The sequence below is a fragment of the Mustelus asterias genome, chromosome 15 (genome assembly GCF_964213995.1).
Source record: "Mustelus asterias chromosome 15, sMusAst1.hap1.1, whole genome shotgun sequence".
Classification (NCBI taxonomy): domain Eukaryota; kingdom Metazoa; phylum Chordata; class Chondrichthyes; order Carcharhiniformes; family Triakidae; genus Mustelus; species Mustelus asterias.
In genome coordinates, this window is record NC_135815.1 from 99,621,863 (window position 1) to 99,642,440 (window position 20,578).

General features: G+C 38.3%; 1 protein-coding gene across 1 annotated transcript in view; it reads left to right on the forward strand.

Moving 5' to 3' along the window:
* LOC144504683 (calcineurin subunit B type 1) overlaps nucleotides 1–20,578 on the forward strand; it is a 53,885-nt gene that overhangs the window by 15,878 nt on the left and 17,429 nt on the right. Inside the window, exons 2-3 of the mRNA XM_078230393.1 lie at nucleotides 127–166; nucleotides 18,984–19,160. Of these exons, the coding sequence (XP_078086519.1) occupies nucleotides 127–166; nucleotides 18,984–19,160 (217 nt within the window). The remainder of the gene's footprint in view (nucleotides 1–126; nucleotides 167–18,983; nucleotides 19,161–20,578) is intronic.

The window sequence follows — 20,578 nt, forward strand, 5'->3', positions numbered from 1 at the left end:
GTGTTTTCTATGAAGGCACTTAAAATGGCAGATAAGCAAATTTATACAAAACCTCAACCTTTTTACAAATGTGCTGTTTGTATTTATTTGTTTCTGGGATTAATTATGATCTGTCTTTTGTTTCAGGGAAATGAAGCAAGTTATCCCCTGGAAATGTGCTCACACTGTAAGTTCCTCCTCATCTATTTAAAATATAATTTTTGTGTTTATTCGTAAATGCGTTTGTTTATGATTTATTTATGTGTATCTTGGTGCATTATGAACAATGACCTGAAGCTTGTGTGATTATCCTGGAATGCTGTGAGGAAATCTCACACTAACTGTCCTGTCTGGAGACAATACACATCTCTTTAACCTGTGCTTAACGCTCTCTCCACTCACATTGTCTGTACCGTTGAGACTTGATTACCTGTAAAGACTCGCATTCCAACCATTATTTTGTAAATTGAGTTTGTCTTTATATGCCCTGTTTGTGAATAGAATTCCCACTTACCTGACGAAGGAGCAGCGAGCGCTCCGAAAGCTAGTGGCTTTTGCTACTAAATAAACCTGTTGGACTTTAACCTGGTGTTGTGAGGAAATTACCCAGAGGTTTTTCTCTTTATTTTGCTCCCAGGTGTGAGTGTAAGCTGACACTTTGGGAGTATGGTAAATACTCTTGAATGGGTTAGCTGGTTGTCTTTTCTCCTTCCTATATATTCAATTACAACAAATCTTTCTCTGGCATCCTTTGCACCCCTGTGCATTTTAATTTTTGTGGATTGCACTGATTTGATAAATGAGAACTTCACGAAAGCCTTAATGAAAATTGTTTAATAAGGGGCTAATTCAGCATTTATTATAACTCAAACAGTGAAATTGATTACTGCACAGGTAGCACAATGTGGAGATGCCGGCGTTGGACTGGGACAAGCACAGTAAGAAGTCTCACAACACCAGGTTATAACCTGGTGTTGTGAGACTTCTTACAGGTAGCACAAATCAGTTCTCAGAATATGCTATGCAGCATTGCTCACTTTTTGTCCTTTCCACTCCTCCTTCAAAATGCTTTTCAAATACTGTTCCCCTATATTTCCATGCACCTTATAATTAACATTACCTCTCTCCCTTCTCTCAGATATCCATTGCAGTGGCTCAGCCTTTGCCCAAAGTCGCCTAACCCCCTTTTCTGCTAACATTCTACCTTCCATTTAAAAATGGAGTGAGGGTTAGACCAAGTCATTACAAGCTAATCAGTCTAACCTCAGTCGTGGGTAAATTGGCACAGTGACAGGAAACAAAGCGTAATGGTTGATGACGGGTGTTTTGCTAATGGAAGGCTGTTTCCAGTGGGTTTCTGCAGGGCTCGGTGCTAGGCCACCTGCTTTTGATGGTATATATCAATGATTTTGACCTAAACGTAGAGGGGCATGGTTGACACACAGAAGTTTGATGCGGAGAAGGGAAACTGTACAGTTTAAGCAAATATCAATGGGACTGGGCAGGTGGGCAAGAAAAGTGGCAAATAGAATTCAACCCAGAGAAATGTGAGATGATTCATTTGGGGAGATCAAACAAGGAAAAGGAAGACAATAAATGGGAGGATACTGAGACTTATAGAGGAAGTGAATGGCATTGGAATGAATGACCACAGCCCTGAAGGTGGCAGGACAGGTAGATAAGGTAGTTAAGAAACCATGTGGAATAATTTCCTTTTTATTAGCTGAGGCATAGAATATAAGAGCAGGGTGGTTATGCTGGAGCTATATAAAATATTAGTTAGGCCACAACTTGAGTACTGTGTGCAGTTCAGGTCACAACATTACTAAAAGGATATAATTGCACTGGAGAAGAGATCTACAAGGATTTGCCAGGACTGGAAACTTGCAACTGTGAGGAAAGATTGGATAGGCTGGGTTCTTTTCCTTGGACCAGAGGGGCTGATTTGATTGAGGTGTGCCAGGTTATGAGGGGTTTGGATGTTTGAGAAGGATCTAGTTCTCTTATAGTTATCAAAACCAACAGGTTTGGACTTTTTGTGTTCATGTTTGAGGTTCCTAAACAATCTGAGTTGAGTAATGAATCTCAGAAAAAGTGATTAGATTGCCCTCTTCAGGGCAAGCCGACAAATGAAAGAAAATAAAATGAAATTCCTAGCTGTTGGTACAGAAATTTAAGGTGCAGAACATCGGCTAACATTTCTTCCAGGTGAAAGAAAGCAGGCAAGGCAAAGGAGAATTAACTTGTATGAAGTTAGATTATGGAATAGACACTGAATGGAGTTTCCTCAGGGCTGTGCGTGACGCAAGAAGTGCATTGCTTTCATCAGCGTAGTTGAGTCAGCTTGTAAGAAAATTTAAATATCATGTCAAATAAATTTGTCCATTTACAATTGCTGGGTAAAGTTCTTGTTGCCCAAACTCAATGCAGTGACTTGCCAAATATGCTGAGAATGCACAAAATTCACCCGTAAAGAATTAATAGAACTGTGATCTGTGTTACTCGGAATCCAAAAATGAGCACAGTAAAACTAATATACCCACTGATGCTTGACATCTTGTAGTTGGATCACATGCAAACACTGGTTGATGCTGAGAAGCATAGAAACAGAAAATAGGAGCAGGAGGAGGCCATTCAGCCCTTGGAGCCATCTCCATCATTCATTATGATCATGGCTGATCATCCAACTCAACAGCCTGATCCCATTCCACACACACACCACCCCCCATCCCCCCCAAATCCTTTGATGCCCTTCACCTCATGCTATATCTAACTGCTTCTTGAAAACATACAATGTTTTGGCCTCAACTACTTTCTGGGGTAGTGAAATCTACCGGCTAACTACTCTCCAGGTGAAAATATTTCTCCTCATCTCTGTCCTAAGCAGTCTACCCTCTATCCTCCGTCTGTGACCTCTGGTTCTGGACACTCCCCATCATTGGGAACATCCTTCTTACATCTATCCTGGACTCCAGAAAATACAATCCTAACCAACTCCATCTCTCCTCATACATCAGTCCTGCCATCCCAGGAATCAATCTGGTAAACCACCTCTGTACTCCATCTAGAGCAAGAACATCTTTCCTCCGATAAGGAGACCAAAACTGCACACATTGTTCCAGGTGTAGCCTCACAAAAGCTCTGTATAATTGCACCAAGACATCTCCCCTCCTGTACTCTAATCCTCTCGTTATACAGGCCAACATAAAATTTGCCTTTTTACTGCCTGCCGCACCTGCATGCTTACCTTCAATGACTGGTGCACAAGGACATCCAGGTCTCGTTACACATTCCCCTCTCCTAATTTATGGCCATTCAGATAGTAATCTGCCTTCCTGTACTTGCCATCAAAGTGGATAATCTCATACTTATCCAAATTATACGGCATCTGCCATTCATTCACCCAGTCACTCAACTTGTCCAAATCACACTGAAGGATGTCTAATGGACTAGGACCACCAGCATTGGCCCTGATGAGATAATGCTTGTACCCATGATGACACTCAAAGAATAGTTGCGCTGACATATTAAATCTGTTTTATCTGTCCAAGCAGATGATAGTCTAGTAATGGCGTGGGCTCCATTAGATATGAACCCAACACCTCCAGGATGGAATCACTTGTGCAATTTTGATTATAACTGGCCATGGATGTCCTTCAGATAGTATTCCTCCAAATGCAAGTCTGATCCCTGCCCATGTGAGGACAAAGGACTGAGCTGGGAGATGAATTTGTGAAGGATGACAAATTATGATCTGTTATATGGGCGGCAGAGTGGCACAGTGGTTAGCACTGCTGCCTCACAGCGCCAGAGACCCAGGTTCAATTCCAGTTTTGGTCTATGTGGGTCCTGTAGGGATTCTATGATTGACTGTCACTGAACACCTTGGGGCAGAGTTAACCTTGCCACAAGTCACTTACGCAAGGATCTGATTAGACAGTTGGTGAAGAGTTGAACTTGGGAAATGACATTAGATTTGAACATCCAGAACATCAAGCTGGCTGGCACAGTGTGATTTGTCCTGTGTAGATCTTTCCAATTTATTGAAAGTGAATGCCCATTCTACATATGTATAAGGAAACTAACATGCAACTTGGACAGCAGCTCAAAAGCGTTACCTGGAGGCTGAGTACAAGTGCAAAACCTCATGTCCAAGGTTTAGTCCCCACTGTAATTGGGTTACAGAGAGTGAAGGTGTTCTGTATGGAAGCTTCGTGAAACTAGCAGTGTGAAGTTTATCAGTGATCTGCCACTGATGAGCTGCATTTTTGTAGCTGATTTCAATTCCAGCTTGTATCTAAACCTTGACCATTGCTCAATTCTGGCTAAACTCTCAGACCCTTAAATGGATGCTTCCAAGGGGAGTAGGGGTCAGAATCTGTCCACTGTACAACTGATATTGTAAGAAGTCTCACAACACCAGGTTAAAGTCCAACAGGTTTATTTGGTAGCAAATACCATAAGCTTTCGGAGCTTGCTGCTCCTTCGTCAGATGGAGTGGTCTCTGTGACGAAGGAGCAGCAAGCTCTGAAAGCTTATGGTATTTGCTACCAAATAAACCTGTTGGACTTTAACCTGGTGTTGTGAGACTTCTTACTGTGCTTACCCCAGTCCAACGCCGGCATCTCCACATCATAACTGATATTAGGCATAACTTTTTGTGGGATTTATCAACAGCTCAGCTTGGAGACTTTTTTGTTAAGGTGATGAATTTCCATAAATTTCAGCTGTACCAGGCACCAAATTGATCAAAAAAAACAATGGAATACTGGACTATTTTACCAAAGCACTTTAAATTGTGTTGAATTAACATAATGTCTTTACCAGAATTTACCTGGCATGCTTGTCTCCCCATTACATGAGGAAACTGTCCAGGATGAAGTGCAGGGGTTTCCAAGCTTTATATCTTCATAGACCTCTAGGGCGTATACCATGGAGCCTGTGTTTAAAGTGTGTCAGCATTCCCATTAGCTGTGAGCATTAGTATCGCAAGCTGCTAATGCTAGCAATGTTCCCATTTAGGATTTATCGAATGTGACAAAAGCACTGAGAGCAGCACTTTCTCAACCTTTCGGCCTCCTGAAGTTCAAATATCTGAAACTAGTGAGCTGTAAGTTCATGAGGCATGTATATTTACTGGATGGGGTGCATATTGTACATGGGCAATAATTTAAACACCCCTTGCAGGCATGATTATAGATACTGGGAAGGAAGAGAGATGAGGAATTACCTAATTTAGGTTGTTCAACTTCAGATATTCTAAAAAAGGATCTTACAAGAAGGAGAAATTAGATCCTAAACTATTTTTCAAATGAAGAGAAGATTAAAACAGTTAAATTCCAACATGCTTGCCTTACATTCTGCAGTTCCAGAATTGTTTGTTTACAAGTTTTCTTTACAATAACAGATTCTGCCTGTAACTTTGATTTGAAATGTGCACAAGTCTGGAGAGATGCACTTACTCATTACCCCACCAGTAGAGGGACAAGAGTTAAAACCATGGTTACAAAATGTTATGTAAACAATCCCATGGGTTTTGCTTAACACTTGGCAAATTACATGGGTGGTTTATTTCTGGTCTGTTAATGAATCTCTATCTACTTTAATGGTTAGCCAAATATCTCTCTATACTTTGTCGTGAAAGCTGCATTCTTAAAAATGAAGTTTTAGATTCAGGTTTGGATTGTGTGGACATTTGGATTGGATACTTTGGAAAATTGGAACTAACTTCATTTATATTCTCAAGTTGAATTCAAGGGGGAGTAAAATTTCGATGAAAGTTTCCATTTTCTAGTTTACTGTGTGACAATTTTATAAAATCTACAGTCTGGGTTATTTTGTAGCAGAATTTTAAAACCATCGTTAGGCATTCCCAATGCACCAGATAATCAGCTATTATTGGAACGATGTTGGGCTTTAATGTAAAGCCATCACTTTGGTCCGCTTTTGTTCTTATTTAATGCACTCAGCCCCTTGAACCTGTTCTACGTTCAATTAGATCGTAGCTGATCTGTTTTTCAACTCCATTTATCTGCCTTTGTTTCATATTCTTTTCAGACTGTGCCTAATAATCAATTTGCTTTTTGATATTTTCAATTGATCTAGCCTCAATAGCTTTTTGGGGCAGAAGGTTCTCGACCTGTTTTCGTGAACAAATGCTTCCTGACTACACATCTTGTTTTACAGATATTGCCCAAAGATTTTTATCTTTATTTAACTTGTCTTAAATACTTATTTTCCTATCTTCCCATTGTTCTCCATTTTTTACTATACGTCTGCATTAGACTATTTATTCTTTCCCTTTTATTTCTTCCCATTTTAGAGGGTCTGGGAGCGGACACAGCCAGTTGAATCACTCAAATGGGTCTGTAGCGAGTATCACTACAGATACAAATTTTATTTAGAGTTTAAGCTACACAATAGATTAAAATACAGAACATTTCGATTTTCCACTTGAGCTGTAGCCACTGGTGCGTGTGTAAACATAATGCATGCTATATTTTACACAAGTGAATTATCTGCAGTGCACTGCTGAGAGTGGCGATAGCTGATTCAATAACATTCAAAAGTGAATTGAATAAATACTCGAAAGGGAAAAATTTGTTCAGCTGTGCAGGAAGAGTAGGGGAGTGGGACTAATTGGATAACTATTTCAAAGAACTGCACAGGGTACGATGAATTAAATGACTTTCTGTTGTATCACTCCATGATTCCATATAAGTATTAGATTTAAATATTTAAACTACAGATTTTAATTTGCATTTTAAATCTAGCTTGTGCTCTGTATATTTCCTTTAGTGGATGTTGTCATGAGTGTGCCAGCAGGTTCAAATCCACCAGCATTTCAAAAGGTATTTCACAGGATGTGAATCCCAGTAACAAGATTAGCAGGTGTAGACAGACCAAAAAAGAAATACATTATCCTGCAGTAGGAAATAGTTTGGGGAGGCGATGGTACCATTCAGGGAAGACATACATATGCTAATGTCAGAATTAACTGAAGCTGAGGGGACAGACAGCCAGATACACAGAGAGTATCTTCAAAGGGGAACAAAGGTATAACTGGCAACCATTTTGTGGAAGCAGAGGGGCAAGATCCATCGAGCAGCTTGAGGTACGGTGTCCAGATAGCAGCCTATAAGATAATGCTGGTTAGTAGACCAGATGCATGTGTGCAGAGTACCTTGTTGGAGGCAGTTAAAAACCATATATTCGCAAAACCAAGAAGAGATGTTCCCCAGAATAACTACTCAATCGTATACATTGTGGTAACTATACTTTACTTACAGATCTATTGGATTGAATGTTGTTTGGGTAGAGGTAAAGCCTGAAAGGGTTCAGATCTTGTAAATGTACTTTGGATTAGAAGGGTAATTCCTACTTAAACTCTGTGGGTGTGTTTAGTGGTTTTTTGTTTGCAACTGTCTTAGATCATTATAGTCCTGTTTGTATATATGTGCCTTTTATGTATTGTAATAAATAGTCTTTAAGTGCCATACTGCAAGTGGGCTGGTTACTGTTCTCACATGGTATCACATGTGGCCCTTTACACCGTTTCTGTGGACAAAATTATACACCGCCGTGAACCGGTATTTCCAAGTTGGGATGCCCTTGCAGTTAACATCAGCTGGGTTTGTGACCATATGTTTTAAATTATATAATTTAAGAATGTAATTTCCAATTAAAAGTATCTCAAATCATTTGTCTCATTTGGAGCACAGATGATAGCCTATGCATTTTCTGCAATTACTGTTCTGTATATTAACAATACATTATAATCTGTGGTAGTGAATGTAGTGAGGGGCTGCATCAACAGGTTTCACTCGGATAGTTTACACCGGTTGATGCAGTGTTTAGCTTCTGGTCTGGATACTGCTCAATCTATTTTTTACTCTGTTAGAGGCTATGTACAGGGCAGGTTGAGCTGCATCTCATAGTTGGATCCTCCTTCATCTCTTTTTCTCTTATTCTGTCAGTGCCTTGTCTTAAGGAATGAATGAGATCTAGACTGAGGGTCAGGCTTGGGATTTGAAGCATTAGCATCATCGTCTACTTTTTTGCTCAAAACTTTGGCTACTGCATTGGAAGAGGATTGGAACGAACTCAGAATCCCTCTGAGGAAGGGAATAAATGCAAAGTTTGGGTCCCGCTGTGGGTGGTTCAACCGGAGGAGCAATGAGTGCTTTAGTTTTGTGTGCGTTCAAAGTTGTGGGAAAGAGGGAACTAAAAGTCAAAGGCTGAGGGGTAGAGTGAGAGGTGAATACATGTATGTAGTGCTATGCTGGGTAAAACTGGTCAGATTGGAAATAGGGCAGGTAAGTTTGGAAGTTGTAGAACTTTTGAGTAAATAGTTGGTTTGCTGAGAATTTGCTGTGGTGGTTATAACTCTTAATTCAACACAAGAAGACTTTTTGATGTAAATTGTTTTGTGTTATACAATTGAGAATGATGGTAAAATAACTGAAACAGTTTTATTTCTCTCGGCCGTGAATGCCATATCATAAATCAGATATTCCATAATTGACTTTGACTTCATTAGAAAGCAAAAAGACAGTATATATCTCACCAATAGAGAAAATTTAGATATCCAACTAGAAAGTGAAATATTCATGTTGTTTACAGACACAGCCTTTCAATCCAGACTCAGTAATAGTAAATTGTCACTTGTAAAATGGAGAATGCAACAACCTGTGGCCGTTCTTGTTTGCTCGGGCTTAATAGATTCAGAAATCATACAACAGTAGCTGACCCACATCTGATTTTAAAACATACTCCCATTTTAAACACACCCTCCTTTTCCCCCTTCAATATCCTCGTAGTAGTTTTTAAAATAGTTTTTATTAGCTTCAGTACTGACGTCTGGAACATGTGATTCAGGTTCACTTGGCGCAGTTTGTAAAATTAGCAGTAGTTCCACTGGTGATGAACTTGTTCTAATTGCTTTGTGCCAACAATATAAATGAATAGGTTGATGGGACACTGCCGAATTGTCTGTAATTTAGCCTTGAAGAATGTAAATTTTGTAGACCATCTTGGCTCCCATTTAAGATGCCAAATAAATTATTTGTAATGAGTTTCACAGTAGCATTATTATCCCTTTATCCAGAAGTAATGAAACACTTTTAATTCCCATCACACAGACTGTTTCTTCAAAAGATCTGATTGCAGCATTAAAGAACAAATTCAAAGCCTTCATATGACATTTAGTGAATACATTTTGTTATGAGTAGTTGGTATATTCATGAGCAGCTGGCACTGTGATCCGGTATATCATAATTTGATGTATTTTTTTTAAAGGGCTAATTGGTTTCCAGTTAAACATATTATAGTAACATGGCATTTAGAAACCTGCAAGAACAGTGGTTTCATTTGAAGCTGGTTTCTTTCAATCTGTGTTAGGAACCATCAAAATACAAACATCATGGTCCATTTTCTGTAAAGTCTAAGGTATTTGCATTCTTGCTTCCTGAAAATTAGGGTGTTTTGTGATAGTTTTAGAATAAGTTAGATATTTTAAAGGATAAATCTGCTATTGAGGGAATCTTCCAGCTTAACCCTGAACAGCATTGCTTGGTGCTGCAACAAAAGTCATTTGTTTTTATATAGCACTTGGAATAAAAGGTTCCAAGGTGCCTCATGGGAGTGATTATCAAACATAATTTGCCACTGAACCACAAACCGGTTTTGGCTAATCAAACGTGTGGTTAAATATATTGATTTCAAAAATTTTCTCCGATGAGGCAGAGAGGTTTAGGGAGAATTCCAGGGCTTCGGGCCCAGGCAGCTGAAGGCACTGATGGTGATGTGATTAAAGTCAAACATACTCCAGAGGCCAGAATGAGAGGAACGCTGATTTAAAAATGAGGGTTTTTAAAAATTGAGGCATTGCTTAACAGGAGCACCATCTAGATCAGCGAGCCGGGAGTTGGTGCGTGAATGGGACTTGGTGTAAGTTAGGATATAGACAGAGTTTTGGATAACCAAGTTTATGGAGGGGTAGAATGTGGGAGGCCAGCTAGGAATTTATTGGAGTAACCAAGTCTGGAGGTAACAGGCATAGATGAGAGTTCAGATGAGCTTATGCAGGAACGAAGTCACATGATGTTTGAGGTGGCAACGAGTAGTCTTAGTTTGGATATATCGGTGACATTATCAATCCATGCTTCTCTCTCAATTCTTAAATTTCTTTGGTTAAGCAGACAGATGGTTGGCCCTTCTGCTCATATATGTTCCAAATGCTTCATTAGTTTCAGCATTATATTAGCTTGTACATTCAGCAAGTTATGGGGAATTATTTTTGAGCTGAAGGGTGCAGGAAAATGTCTGTGCATGCTGAGATGCCCTGCTGCAGCATAGTTGGGTCATTATGTTTACGGTTTTGGAGTGTCGTTGTAAATGGATTGTAAATAAGTCAATTTATTAAACATTCAATAACCTGTACTTCTAATTTGCTTGTAAATGATATGCATGAGTTTGTACCCTACAGCAGTATTTTGATGTAGCCGTTGTAAATGTGGCTCGATGTACTTCAAAATGGAAACCCGATGCTCAATTTAAAAATTACTCCATTGATAGAATAGCTTGTGTGGCAGTTCTGGGTTTCAATGTTTTATTTATACGTTTGTATATACAGAATGAAGTAAAACATTCAACCTCAAAGCTGGCTTGCATGTGCTTTTGAAGTGTTTCTTTACTCAATGCTTTTGGTTAATTCTTCAGTTTGTGTGTTTGCACAATGTTACTGAATCTGCACCTTCACCATGGTCTACTCTTAATTGCTCAGGCTATGAATGTCTTGTGAATGAAAGGAGGCCTTGTAACATGATGCCTTCTGGATTGATTTTCTCCTCTGCAGCCATTGTCAGACAGGTGGTAGCAGTAGTGCAACTTTTGCAAAGCATTCACAACAAAGAACTGTTCTGAGGTTGTTAATGACCTGGCTTCAATTTCAGGCATGGTTACCAGATGCATTTTAGTTTTTGTCAGTGTGTGCTCTGATGAACATGCAATCTTTTCTAAAGTGTTTTCTTTTATAATTTCTAATGCAAATTAAACTTCTTATTAAACAAATACATAGAATATGGAAATTTAAACGTGACTTGGTGAAACTACACCAGGATGACTTTGAAGAGGAGATTTTATAGATAATCTGCCATCAGGCCCTAAAATTGCTAATGAACACCAATATTACTAGTTTTTCCTATCTCTGCAATGCCCGTAGGTGCATTGCCCCCCCCCCCCCCCCCGCCCCGCCCCCGAGATGTGCAGGTTAGGTGCATTGGCTATGCTAAGTTGCCCCCGAGGATCAGCAGGGTTAATACGTGGGTTTATGGGGACAGGGCCTGGGTGAGATTGTTGTCATTGTAGGCTTGATGGGCCGAATGGCCATCTCCCGCACTGTAAGGATTCCAAGATAAATGAGATCAAGCTTATTTCCCTGCTAACACACTGATGGCAAGTACTGAATTTGTTTTGCTCATTAGGTATTTATTTGATAACAAACTCAAACTATTTATGCCAAAATATAATCAAACTTTGACATTGGCAAAATGGTGGGAGTAAAGTTGATCAAAATGAGATTTACTGAAAATCATTTAGACGCATGAAGCTACCATTTTGAGACTGAAATTCAAATGAATAGATTGCGTATAATCCTGAATGAGTGAGATTTCTATAGTTAATGGAATGATTTATTTTATACCTATTAATCATCTTTTGATCAAATCTTTGTTACGAAGGCAAGTGGCTTTAATGTCTTCGTCCTTAGTTCTACCATTCAGTTTTCTTTGCCTCCCTCATTTTGTGTTTCGGTTCTACTGACATGAATGTTGCCAGTGTGCCATATGCCACTGAGTCCATGCGTATTTTCCCATTAGGTCGTGGGTGATTAAAGCCAGTTGCATTTCTTCTCTTTCTCCCAACCCTTTGATGTCCTGGGCACAAATTAAGGATTGAAACAGAGGGCTTTGTGATTCAATGGCTGAGGAGTTCCATGTGGATAGCACCTAATTTGGGTTGACCTTCTGCAATACTGAGGGAATTCTACATTGCTGTTCTTTAGATGAGATTTTGAATCACAGCCTAATCAAACTTCTGTCTGCTTTTATAATTAAAAATTCAGATGAGGATGGAGTTCTCTTTTTTTACCCATCTTTCTAATTTCAAAGTTTCAGATTTCCATCTGAGAGAACAAATGCCCTTTTCTGAAATGCTCCATATAGGTTCTATGGCTGAGAGGTCAGAATTAAAACATGTCCATAATTAAGAATGAAGAATTTGTTCTTGTGTTGCACACAAAAGTTTAAAGGTTTAAACTTTATTTGTCACCAGTAGGCTTACATTCACATTGCAATTAAGTTACTGTGAAAATCTCCCAGTCGTCACACTCTGGCGCCTGTTCGGGTACACTGAGGGAGAATTCAGCATGGCCAATGCACCTAACCTTCCATTATGTTCATGACATTCCAAAGCACTTCACACCCAATGAAATACTTTAAGTGTAGCCATTGGTGTAAACAAATTAAGCCACCAATTTATACATAGCCAGATCCAAAGAGTTGTGAATGTAGCCCATTCCATCAGGTAAACCAGCCTCCCATCTATTGATTCATCTACACTCCCCGCTGCCTCGGAAAAACAGTCAGCATAATCAAGAAGCCCATGCACCCTGGGCATACTCTCTTCCATTGGGGAAAAAGATACAAAAGTCTGAGATCACGTACCAATCGACTCAAGAACAGCTTCTTCCCTGCTACCATCAGACTTTTGAATGGATCTACCATATATTAAGCTGATCTTTCTCTACACCCTAGCTATGATTGTAACACATTCTGCATTCTATTCTTTCCTTCTCCCCTATGTACTCTATGAACAGTATGTTTTGTCTGTATAGTGCAAGAAACAATACTTTTCACTGTATCCCAATAATGTGACAAATCAAATCATAAAAGATCCCATGAACCAGAGTTGGATGAATAATCGGTTTTTAGTGCTTTTTATTTGAAAAAAGAATGTTGACTAGCGCTCCAGCTTCTCCAAGTTGGATTTTTACATTCACCTGAGCAGCCAGACATGCCCTTTCTTTAATGTTCTATCCAAAAGACAGCAACTCACTCCCCGTGACCCACTGCTTTCTCACGATGATACCAAAACCACCCTAGATTATCTCCTTCACTCTTTATTTTGCCTTGAGCCCATACCTGAGTGTTTACAGCTGGAGGTGTAATTTCTGAGGTTTCATTGATTGTCATGATTGCTAAGTAATCGATGATCCTTTGTAAAATGTTGTTTAGAATTAATGCCGTCACTAAGTAAAGCGTTGTTGCTTTGTTTCAAGTAATCAAAACTGATGGGTAATATGATCATCAAATATGCTTTAGTGACAGGAAACTTAGTACCAGCTAAGGTTTCCCTCCATTGTCTTCCACTGGGGAATTTTCACAGGAGGTGCACAATGAATGTAGTTGATGGTCACGTTAATTTTTGAAAAGGTTTTTCCCTAAATGCTGGAGGAGATTTGAGAATATTGTTGGAAAATATGCCTTCTTTCCAAGGACCACAGTTGGGTCTTAATTTTTTTATTTGTTATTTGTACATTTGCAGAGGCCAATGGTAACTGGGAAAAAAATAATATTTATTGTTGAGCCTGGTCAAATGACTTGAATTAGAAGCTGTAAGAATTAAGGGTAAATGGAAAATGCATTTTAAAAATACAGTGGAAGTGTGAACACTGAATGCATCCAAATGCTCTTATCTTGACTGACCGGTATTTTTAGAGTCTTTGTAGAATCCAGTCATTCTGAAGCTAATATAAAGGGTAGAATACTGAAGTGCATTCCAGGGTACTTCATGAGTAGAACAAATTCTACCATAAGTAAAGATTCTGGGACTTGTGTGGTATTGTGCAGAATTAAATCTTTTTCCATTGATAAAATTAAATGTAGCTATTGATCATATTTTCCAAATGATGAGGAGGACATACAATTTAAGTGCAAGGAAGGCTACTTTTACAAGTTGTCTCAAGATCAAAAGAAATAGGAGCCTGAGTTGGCCTTTGAGCCTGCTGCGCCATTCAATAAGGTCACTGCTGAACTGATTATGGTCTTAAATCTACTTTTCTGCCTGCCCTTGACCAACACCACCCTTTTCTTTCCACTTTTCCTCCTTACCCACCACCTCTCCCCCATGTACACCAACCACCTCCCCCCCATACCTGACAAACAAAAGAACTCGCCTTTCCTTTTTCTCTCCCCACACACATCTCCTCCTCCCCCCCCCCCCCCCCCCCCCAATCTCCCTGTCCACCATTCCGCACAAGAAAAGACTCGCATGAATAATATGAAAAAAAGCTCCAGGGGACAAGAAGACAACAAGCCACAATGTAAGAGCAAGGCATCACAAGGGACAACAAGGGTTGGATGTGAGCCAAATGAAAAGTGGCAGAGCAAATAGAAAAGGGGGTATGTACTTTTTCTGTCCAACCCCAAAAATCTGACTCCTTTGTAAATAAAACATCTGTCAAATTCCACCTTGAATATTTGAAGTGTTCCAAAAATTAACGACTGAGGGAAGAAATTCCTCATCTCCATCTTGAATGGAGACCCCTCGTTTTTACATTGCACCTTGTAGTTTTAGATTCCCCATGAGGAGTAACATACTCTCAGCAACGACCCTGCCAGGCTCCCTTAGAATCTTTATATGTTTCAATCAAATCACCTTTTCCATGATCTGGCACGTGATCTTAGCCGAAAGGCGCATATGCAAAACTCCCAGGGCCTGTCAGGACTCGAGTTCCCACCCCTGTTCCACCAGAAGGTAAGTCCCATAACACACTTCTAACTCTGACCTTGTAAGATAAAGTAAGAAGTCTAACAACACCAGGTTAAAGTCCAACAGGTTTATTTGGTAGCAAAAGCCACTTTTGCTACCAAATAAACCTGTTGGACTTTAACCTGGTGTTGTTAGACTTCTTACTGTGTTTACCCCAGTCCAACGCCGACATCTCCACATCTTGAAAGATAAACACAAGTTATCTTTTAACTCTAATTAAGCCAAGCTAGTTTGATTTGCATTCACTTGAGATGCATACCCGTTTCTTAACCAAGTGTTTCCATTTCTCTAAAAAAATCCCGTTCTTAAAACTAAAAAGTATGGATTCTGCATCTAGGTTTTCACAACATTGAATAGAACAAATTTAATTGATTTTTGTATTAATACCAGACATACAGCTCCTAATGAAGTGTTTGGAAATTGGAGGAGCCTCATTATAGTCATCCTAGATAGGGAGAGGACAAATAAACTTCAGGCTTTATAGTAGGAATCAGATTATAGCAGGAAACTTGAGCATCTTCACCTGAGCCTCCCTGTTGTGAGTGGTGGGGGACTGTACGGAATCTGTGGAAAAAACTATAATGGCCTTTCCTTATAATGCCAATTTATTTATACATGTTGAAGGAACTTTGATTGCTGGGCCTGCAGCCAAGACTTATCTGATGAAGTAAATGGTTATACTTCAATTAATCTATATTGCATAGGAAATTAGTACAACTTGAGTCAAAAATGTCGGTTTTTCCTAGAGTGCGAGGTGAGGATTACTATTAAATTTCTAACCTGACACCAGGACTGCTTCATCACTTCAATGTCCAGACCTTCAGTAATATTTTGTATTTAAAATTCTTCATTTTATAACACTAATAGTTGCAATTGTCCAATAATTTATTGCAGCAGATGTCACTTTGGGAAGTGCAAATCTCCTAACATAAATTACAATGCAATTGCTGTTCATTTTCCAGATGGGTCCGTGTCTCCTTTCTCATTGTAATTGACTGATATCCTGGGAGGACAAGATGCAAATTGCTGCATTGCTTATGTTGCAGCAACAACTCTGTTTATAATTTTCACTTGTAATTTGTATGTGTAGTTCCTGGAACTGAAATCAGTGATGTGTTTTATTTCAACATTTTAACTGGGTTGGATTAATTGGATGAGCATGAAATTAAATTTTAATTTAAATTTGCAAGCGCTCCCCTGATGTTTGTGGGGAAAATAGTACGTACTGATCAGGAAGATCCCGTCCAAACTTTCCTGCTCCTCCGTATTTCGGACTCTGAGGGTTTTGAATTGGCCTCAGCCTTTCTGATTGTGGGGGGGGGGGAATTCAGGTCAGGAGGATACCCAGTGACTTGCTGAAAGTGTTGCACGTCTCACTTGGGTCAAGTCAACATCAGACGTGACGAAAACAGTATCTGTGGTGAAGTAGCTGTCAGCATTTGTGTTTGGGCTCACAGGATAGTGAAGTGAAGTTTTCTTTGCAAATTCTGTTCCAGCTTAATTTAAATGATTCAGTTTTATGTTTTGGAAGGCTTGTCCTCCCAGTAGGAAATTTGAAGAGAAATATTGGCAAGTATATTGAGCATCTTGAAGTGGCTAATCACAGAGTAGCATTGCAAGTATGCTCTTTTTGGTATTGGCAGACTAAAATCACTCAAACTAGGAAAATAACAATGCAACAGAGTTTAATTAGGAGATGCAATACTAAAACAAAAAATGGACATTTTGCAGGAACTTGTAATCTATGGGCACCTGGAGCAGTTGATTAGCGAGCAAATTGTTTTCTAAATATAATTAGCAAATGTCAATGTTCCCTCGATTACAAATCAAAAAAACACGAGCAGCTCCAACATAGACTTCTGTGGAACATTACTCACCATATTGTTCTAGTCTGTGAAATTTATTCCTACCTTTCTCACTCTGTCCTCTAAACATTTTTTCTGTGCATGACCATATTATTAATTCCCTGTACCATTACCGTTGTCATTAGTCTCTTAGTAAATGCATCTAACAATCCACATAAACCATTCCTACAACATTTTCTTTGTTCAAAGGATTCCATAAGGTCAGTTGAGTACGAGCTGGCTTTTAGAAATCTGGCTCTAACTCTGGATTCTCCAAATGCATCGGAATTTCATACCATATTATGTACTGATAATTCAAACAACTGAGAGAAGACTAGCTATGTAAAGTGCTGTTTTATCCTCTCTTTTTCGCAAAGGGATGTTATATTTGCCATCCATAATGTCTAAAATTTGTCTAATACCGAACAAATACCGAAATTGGCAGTTTAGTGTGAGGCCCTGTTTCTTCCTTCAGGATCCTCTGTTGTAGCTAGTTTTTATTTTATAAAGTTTACGGCAGATTAAATACAGAATTTAGTTTTAAATTGGGGAAGACCTATTCTGTTTTTGTTTTATGTACTGGTAGTTAATCAGTAAAGAGTTACCTATTTTAATCCTGTATAAATGAGTTTTTGAGCTCTTGAGAATCTCATTCCAGAAGTCATTAACTCTTGTTAACCATCCAGTGCTGAAATATTAATTTTTGAAAGGGCTTTGAGATTCCGTCTACTTTTGTAGGAAGTTTCTTCTGAACAGTGTTAAAAGATGTTGATTCTTCACAAGAATGATAACTGACTGGTTTTCAAGTTTAGTTAAATTTACTAACTTTATCAACCACTCCCTTTGTTTTTGCTTGAGAATGGTTTATCGTTAGTGAGAATATTTTGGTGTATTCTTTCCAGCCTCGTGATTGTAACCCTACTTGATGTAAATTTCATCTCTGTATGGTCTGCACTCCATCTTGATCTGTGGGTGCTGAGACTAATATTGATTGTCTAATAAATTAAGTGATCTCACTCTTTGATTTTAAAATGAAGTCCAGAATGGTTTGCAAATGCTTTCCCATCATGTTGCATTCCTTCTATTTATATGCTTTTATGATTCAAGTTGATGGTGCTTAAGCAAGGTATGTCATTTATATAAATGTAGCACAAATTTGCCTAACTGCTGAGCCTTGCTGTATCCATTTGAATGATTGGGTCCACTAGATGCTTTGCCATTCCACATAATTTTATATTGAACGAGCTTAGAAATTCTGAATATAATCCTTCTATGCCATTTGTGAAGTGTGGAGAGATTAGGATTGAGTCCTGCTAACCCTGCTTCTACTTCCATTCATTTTGAACAGCTATTTATAGAAATTTTAGTGAAATCATTTTTTGATATCTCAATGAAAAAGTGCAAGAGAATACATTAAAGGATAGGAAAAAAGGAACATGAGGGTAACTGCATAATCTGTTTTGATCTCCCAAGTGTTAAACTAATTTATAAGGTATGCATCCTTGTATTGATTGCGATCTCCCTGGTTGCTTACTTCCTCTTTTTCAAACAAGACTGTTTCCCTTTTCCATAAAAGGAAAGTTTTTAGGTTACGGATTTATCTATGACTGGTGCCAAATATCCAAGGGCCTGATGCTATTCCAAAATGTTTTATTTGATCGGTCCATTGTCTCATTTTTCACATTTAGCTTTGGATGTTGTTTTATTCACTATGCAGTTCAAATCTACAGCCCTGTGCAATGTCAAACTGTTCTGTGATATTACATGGAAATAGGAGTGTAAAAAATCAAGCTGTATTGGTTAAGTGTTTACTTGGGAATCACCAAGACCATTCAATCATTAAACAAAGAAATGTCCTAATCTCCACCTATTGTGAAGTGAAGTTATGCAGGGTAAAGATTAATAGGCTTTTTGTGTTTGTCTGCTCAAATATACTAAAGCCTGACTCCCTAACTCTTGGATAGGACAGGGATTTGATTAATCTGTGTGGCAGTTGGATCATGTGACAATCCACTGAAGCTTAAGAGTTTGTCACCAATGTGTTGTCTAGGTTTGCTGTCGGCATTGCACCAGCAGAGATTTGATCAAGATGGCTAAGGCCAGAACAGGCAAGATCCTTGGTGAGTGAGCACCCTGCTCAAGAGCTGCTGCACTCTTGAATTATTGTTCTGAGGTTGGCATGGGGAGGGAACACCACACCGGGAGTATGAACCTCTGTCCATCTTGTAGCTTTGCTAAACTACTGGAGTTTTCTTTCTTTAGCCCAGTGCTTATGGAGGTGATAATGTTGTGTAAACCTAAAACACTGATTCACCAATTTTACTTTTTCAGTTGATGCCGATGAAATTAAACGGCTAGGAAAACGATTTAAGAAACTGGATTTGGACAATTCTGGTTCACTGAGTGTAGAAGAATTTATGTCCCTGCCTGAGTTGCAACAGAACCCGCTAGTGCAACGAGTTATAGATATATTTGACACCGATGGAAATGGTGAAGTTGACTTTAAAGGTAAGGTGCCTTTTAGCAATCAAGTATGAATGCAAATTTTGATCAAGATTGTTCTATTTTATTAAAAATAAATAGCTTGGAGTAGGCTTTTCTGGGTTTTTTAAAAAGAAATTGATTGTTGCAACTATGCCTACGAAATTGGATGTATGTTTAAAAAAAAACATTTATTACACCGTTTAATGTTATTTCTTAGGTTTTGCCAGACAATTTTGTCTTTATAGTTTTCTGCATGAAGATTTGTTTATAGATAACATCATATATAATATATATATATAATATATATTATGATTCATATTTTAGAGATCAGGTTAGGAATGCATAAGATGTGGACCTTCAAAGACTAGAAATTTCAAATTTAAACTCACCAAAAACGATTGAAGAAAGGTGTTCCATTTTGGGGCATCGTGAATGAATCATAAGAAATGATTATTCCCCAAGTTTAATTCTTCACGATGTAAGCAGTGTTTTGAATCTTGTGTCCAGTATTCAAGCTTATCTTTATTGTGTTGTAACTCAAAGTAGTTTCGGGATGTAAATAGTTAATGCAGTTCCCCATAGCTCCATAGAGTTCAGTAGACTTTCGATAAGTTCATCAAATGTGTCACTAAATCAAAAGCCATCTTTATGTAGCTTGAGTGAAATCATTTAATTATTAAGTGTTACGTAGATCGATACGCATGGATTTTTAAATTTAGTTCTTAGAGGAATAATAGATTTGGGACAATATTAAGATGTCATTACCTATTCCAGTTGCACCAAGTAGAACATCTGGATGGGTGGGCTTTTTGGATTTTCATTATTTAAAATCCGATGCAGTCAGGAGATGAATTTTAGATCTCTGTATAATATGCCAGTAAATTTTAGCACTGAAATCTTTTAAAAGTGAAGATGCAGTCTGTGCATCTGTTTTGTACAGTTGAACTGCTAAATTTTAAGTGAACTCTACGAATTGTGATGTGAATTTGATTGAATTCTTTCATTTTGCTACATTTTGTAATCTAGCATCTCGTTCTAAACTGAAGCACAAAACTAAATACTGTTTAGAAAAGCTTAAAAAATGTAAAAACAAATTTAAACTGCTTCAACTTGTAGATATGTGATATTAATCTTTTGAGATGAACAGTTACTGCATTTAAATACTCTAAAAATCAAATTAAATAACTGAAGATTAGAACTATTTAATATATTGAAAAGAAATTTCCAATTTTCTCTTTTTTTAATTATTGGGGGATAGAATTTCTGGGTAAGAAAATGGTAATGTTTAGTTGGAGAACATGCTCAGTTAACTTTGTTCTCTTCAGATGGGTGAAATGTAAACATTGCAATTGTTATTTCAAGTGCAGTTTTCATTTTTTTTAAAATGAATTTTAAATTGTGTACATGTAAAAAGGCATGCAGATCTCTGTTTTCCCTTGTCA